This window comes from Rhineura floridana, chromosome 2 (genome assembly GCF_030035675.1).
Source record: "Rhineura floridana isolate rRhiFlo1 chromosome 2, rRhiFlo1.hap2, whole genome shotgun sequence".
NCBI lineage: Eukaryota > Metazoa > Chordata > Lepidosauria > Squamata > Rhineuridae > Rhineura > Rhineura floridana.
This window is the reverse complement of record NC_084481.1, coordinates 97,142,660-97,152,610: the sequence shown is the minus strand read 5'-3', so window position 1 is coordinate 97,152,610 and position 9,951 is coordinate 97,142,660. Positions and strand designations below refer to the sequence as shown.

The 9,951-nt window shown below is 47.1% G+C and overlaps 1 protein-coding gene across 1 annotated transcript; it reads right to left on the bottom strand.

Moving 5' to 3' along the window:
* Positions 1-418: 418 nt before the first annotated feature.
* LRRC55 (leucine rich repeat containing 55) lies at positions 419-6,295 on the bottom strand. Its single transcript, XM_061613026.1, has 2 exons — positions 5,626-6,295; positions 419-654 (listed from the first exon to the last, which is right to left on the bottom strand). Exons 1-2 carry the CDS (start codon positions 6,293-6,295, stop codon positions 419-421), a joined length of 906 nt encoding a protein of 301 aa, XP_061469010.1.
* Between the last annotated feature and the right edge of the window lie 3,656 nt (positions 6,296-9,951).

The window sequence follows — 9,951 nt, the reverse complement described above, 5'->3', positions numbered from 1 at the left end:
GTGTTTATGCAATAGCTGTGCGTTCAAGGCATTGACTAAGAAAGGTGCAACAAGCTCTGTGTGTGTTTGTGTGCATATGAGATGAGAAAAGCAAAGGATGCCCAATGGTTTGAGTGTCTGTCAATGTCTTTCTGTCAATTTCTGGGACATGGCTCGCTGGCTGTTTCCAGTGCGAAGAGGATTGTACAAGGCACATTTCGATCTCCTTACCCTTGTTGGCCCCATCCCCTGTAATAAAGATGGTGAATGGCAGTCTAGTGGCTGCTGTACAGGGGGTGATGAATGGGGGGGGAGGCTCAAGGAAATGGCACAGCAGGGAACAGACAAGTCACTTTGCTTTCCCTGAACTTGATAGCCCTTGGCTCCTCCCTCCCCCAGCTGTGGGTGATGCAGGAGCAGGAAGGAGCAGGCCATGTGGCTAGATCTCCTCATCCTCACTTGCCTTGCTCCAGCGATGGCAACAGTTGGCAGTGATACCTAGCAGGAAGTTGGTGGCCACTGAAGCAATGGAGACCACAAAGCCCACAAAAGCAATGAAGAGATAGTCATCCAGTGTCAAGGTCAGGTGGCAGGCCTTGAAGCTCTCCTCTGTCAGAGAAAACAAAGGGGCTCCCTCCATTTCGGGTGGCTCCCGACACTTCGCCATCTGAGTATCTGCAACAAGAACCAAGAGAGATATGCAAGCATACACATACGCAGAGGAAAACTCGGCAAAGAGAGCTGTCCTCCTCCTTTCCCAACCCACTTCTCTCAAATCCCATCAGAAATGATAGAAACATAGGAACCTGCCTGTAGGAGCATAGGAAGTTAGACCCTTGGTCCATGTAGCTCAGTGTTGTTGACACTGACTGGCAGCAGCTTTCTAGGATTTCAAACAGGGGACGCTCCCAGTCCTACCGGCAAAGCAGATGTTCTACCACTAAGAGGTCTGACTACAGAAATAGTTTGAATAACTACAAGTGAACCAAAAACAAAAATAATTCTCTTAACATTTTCATGACAAGGCAACTTCTCTGAACGCTTAGACTTCTAGTTCTAATAAGGGATGTGAGATAAATTCAGTTTGGAATTTGCATTTCCTGAAACAATAAGCAGATCAAAATACAGCTTCCCCAAAAGCCTGTTGGGGAATATGCATATTGGCTGGAGAATGTGCAAAATGCAGTTGCTGATTCTCCAAGGCCTGTTGAAGATTATGCACAATAACTTGGAAATATGCATAATTACCCCTTCACGGATAGATTATGTACCTATTCTCCATGAGGCCTGGTGAATGTGCACAATAGCTGGGTGTTATACATATTAACCACTCAACTTACATTGCTCCTAATATATACAGTTACTTTTGTCTCCTTCTAATGTCTCAGTTTCCGTATAATTTGTTAGTCCATCCCTTATGTCTAAAAGTGCCTCTCCTTCTGTCTCCTTGCAGCCACTTCTAGTCTTCCCTTATTACTACTACTTGTTATTATTATTTATTTGGCACTTGTTATTTTTTTAAAACAACTTTTTTCCTATCTTTCAAATGTATTTATTTATTAGGTTCATTTCTTACCCGCCCTTCACCCTGGGGTCCAATGGGAGGGGGTCCAATAATGCAATGAAACAAAACATCAGATAAAACTTCAGTTAGACAATAAACAAATAATAACACAATGACTACAGTATCTTAAAACTTCAGTTGTTCATGACTTACTTATATCCCATTGATTTCAATGGGTTCCTCTCTCTCTCTCTCCTTCTCAACAGAGCAATCCACACACCCAAACCCTGCTGGCCTTCTGCTGCCTGCCATGCGGTGCTTGTCTCACTCTGTTAGCATAGTGCCCCCTTTCACCTGCCAAACATACAGGTGGGCAGAAGTGCCCATGGCAGGATCCCTGCCAGCAGTAGCCAGTGAATAGCTCCAAAATAAGGGCATACCATGAGCAGGGAGGAGGAGGCACTAACCTAACCCCATTGCCATAAGGTAACCGCACTGGGCCCAAAGCATGCTTGATCACTGCGCCAGCTCCAAGCTGGTTCAGCAATCTTATCCCTCAACTTCCACCCTGGCTATTGTGTGCAGCAGGGCTGTGGATGCAGCAGTAGCCCTGCTGCTCTGTTCAGCCCCACCAGGGTTAGGATTTCTGCCTAAGGCAGCAATCCTACTCAGAATTCAGTGGGGCTTATTTTCTGGTAATTGAGGTTTGGATCGTAGTCTAAGGGTACAGACATACTCACTATTGTGCTGGTTTCAGTGCGTCTCCACCTCTCTTTTCTGAAAACGGGGGAACACAACACTAATCAAACCCTGCTCCTTTTTACTGTAAAACCTGGTGGGATCAGCTTGAGTGCGGTATTTTTTAAAAAATTGCTTCAAAGAGATTTCACAACTGATCGGCAGATCAACCTGTTGCCCTCCAGGTGTAGCCAATGGAAACGCTTTGCTCTAGGCAACTAGTGTGCTCACATCCTAAATCTGGAAGAAGGCAAAACAAGTGCACTCACAGCTGTTCTCAGTACCAATGGGGAACTGAAATTATAAGAGAATGATTAGCTCACTATTACAAAAATCGGCCTAGGTCTTGCAGATGTTTGTCTAATCCTCTACCACTGGACCACTCTGTTCATTAAATAGTTTCTCCAGATCACCTTTCTTTAATAGTTGGGATCTTCAGTGGGAAAAGGGATGTGCCTTTGGTTGGATCATGTATCCATCAGGGTGGGCTCAGCATTCAACTGTATTCTTAAACTATCCATTGTACTAGTATGCCTCTAAGTCTGATCCCGTCTAACAGATAGGGAACTGAGATTCTCTTTTAGTCATATCGGGTAATGCTGTTTCTCCTCCTTTATAAACCTAGCAACTCACCATGACACTTCCTGCATCCAGCCCGTCAAACAAACATAGGAACATAAGAAGGGCCATAGCTCAGTGGTAGAACATCTGCCTTGCATGCAAAAAGTCCAGGATTCAATCCTCAGCATCTGAAGTAGGGATGGGAGAGAACCACTATCCAAAACATCTGGAGGGAGCCAGGTTGGAGAAAACTGCTGTAAGAGAACCAATTTACACCTGCAGTACACCACCCTTTGCAGCCTTTTTTCATGGATTATAATGCTCCAGATTGGTGGGGTGTGTGGGTGTTTCATTTCTCTATATCCCCTCATGAAAAACTCCTCCTTCCACATAGACAACTAGAATGCCAATGAGAAGGATTCTAAGCTAACATTCTCCCTGATGCACTATGTTTCTGTGTTCAGGAAGACTGCATGTATATGTGTCTAGTGGGGAGCATTCAGATCTACAACTGCTACCTGGTAATCTGCGATGACACGGTCCAGGAAAAGCTATAATGTATGGTTTTGTTGTCAGTGTCATTATGCATAGGTTCTAATCTAAGCACATTGGGTTCTGTACTGAGCCCAACAAAGAGTAAACACTGACTGGGTGTTGTGTAGTAGCAGTACTAATGAAAACTCACTGGAAATTTTGGCCTAAGTATCCCAACAAAACAGAGGGAGGGGTACAGGCCTGCAGGCTGCCTGCCTCCATTTTCATAAGAAGGCATTACTGAACATAAATTGGGTGAGGGGATTATATCAGATCCAACTGTCTTACCATGTGCCAAGTGAGAAAATGCTGCCAAAACTGAAGATGGATGGCATCCTTCCCTTTCATTGTCTGCTATACATCAATCAAGTGATGTTTGGAAAATATACATAGAATCAATGCTCTAAGGATGCTCTAAGGAGATGAGGATGATTGTTAAAGCAGGACTGCCTTCTGCTGGCTCCACAAGGGCAGGATTTCCTGTCCCCAGGCCCTCTCCTTTGCAGCTTGTGAGATAAGCAAGAAGGTCAGGAAAGGACTAATGTCAGGGAGGGGGGGAATCAGTAGAGAGTGGGAGAGGATGCTGATTTATGATTCCCAATGTAAGCTGGGGATCTGTCACTACAAGGACGTAAGGAGAGCAGAGCAGCATGACAGCACATCACAAGGGCAGCTTGTACAGCACATCTTATTCCCATCTAGCTATGACAAAATCTTAGCTTTAATGAGCAGAAAGCCCCAGTGTGCTTTCAAAATACCCTATGTAGGGTGGCTGTAGCCACTTGAAAATGCCCCACGTGGTGGTCTAACTGTGAGGAGAGCTGGTTGTCAGTGGCCTCTGACGATATGATGGTGACCATTGTTGCTACCACCCAGGTACCAAGAGGGCTCTTTCAATTACCACTTTGTCCCTTATAATCTCCCCATGCAGTTGGTCTAACTGCCGTGGGTCTACTGCCAGCCTCCAGCCACATGGCAAGGTGACCATCACTCTGCATTGTGGAAATCTGTGGAAGTGAAGAGTCTCGTGTGGGTGATGCTCAGTTCACTGTGTGGCTGGAGGGAAAGGATGGCCAGCTCCCCATGGGGCTAGAGCTGCCATGTGGCTTTTTAGCAGCCACCATGCTACACCTGCTTCTTTGGGATCACCCTGTGTCTCAGTGCACTCAGACCCAGAACAAAGAAGCAAGGAAAAACTAGGGCCACCACGTTATGAACATTAAGAGAAGGAGATCTGCAATGCAAATGATGAGCTGTATGGGAATTGGCAGAGGCAGAGCCTTCTCATGACCTCCTTCTAGCATGCCTAGCGTGTGCTGCCTGTTTCCATCCCATCTGACCACACTGTCAGGTGTTGTGGGAAGCCCTCCTGAACAAATACCCCAGGACTCTGCATGTGTGATTCTGGCAAGTCTCAAAGAGTTTCCTTTCCGAGTTCCGCATCCCAAAGTCCTGAGAGGATAATTGAGGGAAGACCCTCTCACCTCAGAGTCCTCACCAGCAACTCTGTTTGTAATCTTACATTTCTTACACTGCCTTGCTATTATGACAGGCCTATTTGACTTTTGATCCTACTAGGTACACAGCCAGCACCCAGAGGATCAGTACAGAACACACACACTCACTCCTACTTCTCTCAGCCAATTTGGTCCAGAGACAGTTTCTGCTCAGCTTCAAAGTGACCAGACCAGACACTCCTACACTGACTCAGATCTGGGAGAGAGAGCACCTCCATGCCCCACCTTACCGTTCTAAAAGAGCAATTCTGATTGGTAACTTAAGCAGGCCAATTGGAAGGGAGGAGTGACCTGTTTAGTTACCAAAGCATAATTTGTCCTTAATCTGAATAATGTCTTTATAGCAGTTTTTTTTACTGACCATAACTACAGATGTAACAAAGTACTGAAATCTAATGATTACACACACACATATCCGCCCCCTCCCACATGCTATGTGGTTGGCTAAACTTCAAAATGTCTCTAAACTGTTTGCAATTGTATTGTGTAGTTTGTAATTCCTAGGAAATTGTGTAGGAGAAACTACTTCCTGGCACACCAGGTCTAAATCAGGTAGGTAACTGCAGAATGTCTTCCCTGACCAGGATCCAAATTCCATGATCCAAAAATGCTCTTTGGTGTTCTATGTCTCACAATATCTCCCTGAGAGAACTGCTGCTCTTACTTCAAGTTAAGACAGAGGCTCAACATTTTGCCTTGGAGTTCGCAAGATGTTAAGCGGTGGAATAGGGAACAGAGTGAGAGAATCCCAAATTTGAAGCTAACATCGGACCATCATTTCATTTCACCTACCTGATGTGCATCGCTGCATCCTATTTCTCAACCACTTCAGTAGCGGCTCCATGGTGCAACCGCACACCCAGGGATTGTCTCCAATTTGAAGAGTCACCAGGTCTGTGAGACCCTCCAGGGCTTCAAGGCTGAGGAAAGTCAGGCCCCCATAGCTGAGATCAAGGTCACGCAGTTGGACCAAGCCTCGGAAAGCCTGGGGGTCGATCTTCCTCAGCCAGGGATTGTGGCTCAAGTCAATGTGCACCAGATTGTAGGCCTCTTGGAACATATCGGCCCCCACGTGAGTCAAATTGTTGTAGCTCAAGTCCAAGTGGGAGAGGCGTTTGGATGCCAAAAAAAGTCCAACAGGTAACTCAACGAGAGAGTTGTTCCGCAAGTCCAACACCCTCAGCTCAGAATAGCAGGTAAGATATCCAGGAGGAATGGTGGTGATGCGGTTGTGAGCCAGGCTCAGGTTTCTGGTGTCCAGTGGAAAAACTGGCAGCTCTGAAAAGAGCCAAAGCCTGCTGCAATCCACAACCTGGCTGTGGCATGTGCACAGAGCTGGGCAGCCAGTGACGGCACTGGCAAAGACCACCACCACTGCTACTAGGAAAGGGCTCAGTATCATGGCAGGACAGCAGTGGAATACAAACTGCTCCCCTCCCAGCTGGACACAGTCTGCACTCATTTTTGTAAGCTGGAAGCTACATGGCAGAGGGAAAGCCAATCAGGATAGGGAGCATAAGGGGCCGTGATACAGCCCAGCAAATGGGAGCCACTAATACATAATCCCTGCTACATTCTGGCTGGGAGGAAAGGGAGGCACTGAACCCCAGTTTGTCCTGATCTTGAGGCACCTATGGGAGAAATATGAACCATAAAAAGGATGTAATTGGGCCAGGAGCTGATGATTGTTTGTAGTTGATTTAGCTGCCTGAATAACTTTTTCCTGTAAGAGGATGGTGAAGAAGAAGAAAGATAAGAAAGAAAGAACTTTACCTGCATACAAGCACATGTGACTGCCTTGGTCTATGGATATAAAGTATGTAAACAAAGTTGGTGATTTTTACCCAAGATTGTTGGTAATTAGATCACTTGAGCTTGAATCAAGAAACGACATGTTCCTTTTCCTTTTTTTTTTAACCTTCTGTTGTCTGCTGGAGATGTAGATTTTCTGAGGCCCCTCACAGACGCTTTCTGTCTCCAGAATTTTTTTTTTAATCAGGCCCATAAATGTTCCCAGTGAATTCACCTGCTGTTCTTCAGAACTGAAAGGGTCTTCTGGAGTCACTGATGTATTATTTGAAGACAGCACTTCATGACCAAACTAAACATGACTTTGCAGGGCTCTGCGTCCCCCCTTGATCAATTTCCCATGTGCTGGGGTAGGTGAGGCCCTCTTGGCAAGGTTAGGAGGAACTGAGGCTGGACACGAGCCGCTTAGGAGTCCATGGTTTCTCTTCTTTAGGGAAGAAGGCTGGCTGGCATTGCTCAGTTTAGAACGTCCTGTACTTTGGAACTATCAAAGAGCCATAGAATCCCACAGAAGTGGTTGCACAGGCTGATGGTGTCCCCGACTTTGAAATGCTGTCCCAGAACTAGTCATGTGTGACCCTGCCTACAGGATCCAAAAGGGCAAGGGCAAGAGGTGTGATGCTGTCCTTTAAGCCTGGCCTTCTTTCTCAGCAGGCAGCAACAGGACTCTCCCTGTGCAACCTGCCAATGAAAACATGATGAGGATCAGAGACACAGCAACCATGGTATTGATCAGCCTTTACGCTTTCCCTTGACCCTGCTGGAAGTGAACCACTGTCTTTCTTTCCTTCTTATGCTCCTTTTGTGTGCCTTCAGCCTGACATCATTCTATAGTCCCCTTCTTCAGCCTCCTTTACGACATCAGCCACTATTTTCACAAACCACAACTGAAGTCCCTCATTTCTGATCTGGAACCCTTCACTACGGCATCTTTCTGGGGACTCCGCACAGCTTCCTCCTCCATGCGCTGCTGATATTGCAGCCACAGACTTTTGTGCAGAGAAGAACTGAGGGGAAAAAAAAAGAGAGAGCGAGAAAGTGAGCGCTTTGGCATTGTTCATTTGGCAATGAAATGAAGTTATGATAAAAAGGCCCAAGGGAGCAAATTAAAATTCAACTTTGGCTAACACAAAAAGGAGGCCTTACAGATTTCAGCTCTGCATATAATTGCTATTTTTTGGGGGGGGGAGGGTAGGAGGGGATTTGGGATTACACACAACCTTGTCAATGTAGCTCTGTTAGGATGACCTATACACCCTTTTACTAGTCTAGGCCCTGCTGATGGGCACTGCCCATCCAGCTACAGGCATCTGCTGAGACATCTCACTCCTCCTTGCTCTACCTTTAACCGTGGAAACAGCTTTGGGCCTCCACACAAACATACCACTTGGATTTTATTCCATTGGGAGAACCGGCCCTGCATTTTAGAGTCCCTGTATCCCTTTCCACTCTTCCTGAGCCTCTCCACATGTTTTCATGGAGGCACTTCCCTAACTTGGACCACACTTCCATTCCTGCCTCTCTCTTCAGATGTCTGTACCCTCTCCTTCCATCGCTTTCTCCCCTCTGCAATGCCATCTCTCTCTCTCTCTCTCTCTCTGTTTTTTTCTGTCTTCTCTGCTCTGCAGAGCTCACATCCTCCTTGCCCTCTCACCAGCCATCCTTCCCATGTCCTCCTTGCACCCGTTGCCTTCTCTCCTTGACACCCATCCATCAAATGCACTGTCCATTCTCACCTGCTAGACACACCCTGCTCACACAAGACAGAGAACACTGAAACCTTACTGTTTTCACAAACACACAGCAAGCAGGCATCCCCTCTTCATCTCTCCCCGCTACATCACCTCTTTTTGTTGTTGTTCAATGGAGATACTTACTCTGAGCAAAGAGGGGGTTTTTTTTGGGGGGGAGAGGGGGGTTTCAGTTCAGCTCTGGTGCTGAGTCGTGTGGCTGTTCCTTGCCATTCCACTGTGCTTCTTGCCTCCTTCCATCCTTTCTTTCATTTGCACCTCTAGAAGACCGGGATGCTGCCAGTCTCTCATTGAATTGCAGCTGCTGTTGCTCTCTCTCTCTCTCTCTCTGTTTGATTTCAGCCAGGACTTTCCCCACCTCCTCCTCTTCCCTCCTTCTCCCCCCACCCTCTCTCTCTCTTTTTCTTCCTTGAGGGCCAGGTACTGACGTTTCACTGTCTCTTAGCAACTGCCTCCTCATCTCTGAGCAACAGGAGAACTGGCTGCAGACCCCACTGAGCTGACGGGGGGGGGAGCAGAGAGGAGGAGGTGAAGAAGGCTGAAGCAATGGGTGGAATAAAAAGCGCACCCCCAGGATCCCACAGAGAGAAAGAGAGGGGGGGCACACATCCTGGGGGAGGGGAAAAGTAGAATCAGGCAGACGGGGGTGGCTGGAGATCTGGGAGACAGACACCGGCAGAAAAAGATGAGGCAGACAAGGACAGCAAACACACAGAAATTGTTGGGGGGGGGCAGACTGGGAAGAGATGCCAGGAAAGCAGTTCTCACTGCTGGCTGGTGATTCTTAGAGGGAGCGGAGGCATAAATCTAGGGTCAGGGGGAGGATATTCCTTGCATTGCATCTTCCTAGAGATGATGACTTTAACAAGGCCGGGATGCCAACCCTTGTCTTTGCCAACAGCCTTGAGACAGCAGATGCTCTGCCCAGCAGCCATATTGGTGTTCCCTTTGTGGCCTGCCACTGCCTCATGGAGCTTTTGATTAGTTATTTATCACTCCTCACATATGTGTGTGTGTGTGATTTGTCTCCTTGCCCTGTGGGGGTTTGGCACCTATTAGGGGGATGTTTCATGTCTGTTTTCCACATTCCTGCCTTGCTGGCATCTGGGGGGAGACAGATGGTGCAACTTCCCCAAGAGAGAGCTTGGCTTTTTCTGTTTTATGTGTGGCGCTCTCCCTTGGGTAGGTATTAATTGGTTTTCATTTCAAAATCCCACTAACTTGCAAAGGGACCTCCTGCCTGAAGTGGACTTCACAAATGCAGATATATCATTCCGCCTACTAATCTTTACAAAGGCACAGCAGTAGGTGAAGATCTCTTAATTTCCTCCTTCAGAAGCACAACAATTCTGCCTCTGCTAATTTAGAAACCTCACCTGGTGTGCCTTGGGAGAACTAAGCCTGCCAAATGTCAGAGAGCAGTCTTCTCCAACATGATGCCCTCTCGATGTTGTCATTCTACAATTCCCATCATCCCTGCCCACTGGCTTTGCTGCCTGAGGCTGCCTGAACTTGTAGTCCAGGGATGGGGAACCTGTGGCTTTCCAGATGTTGTTGG

Coding starts and splice junctions, on each gene's coding strand:
- LRRC55 (XM_061613026.1), bottom strand. CDS start 6,295: ATGAGTGCAGACTGTGTCCAGCTGGGAGGGGAGCAGTTTGTATTCCAC. Junction 655..5,625: donor GATGCAGCGATGCACATCAG/GTAGGTGAAATG, acceptor TTCTTGTTGCAG/ATACTCAGATGGCGAAGTGT.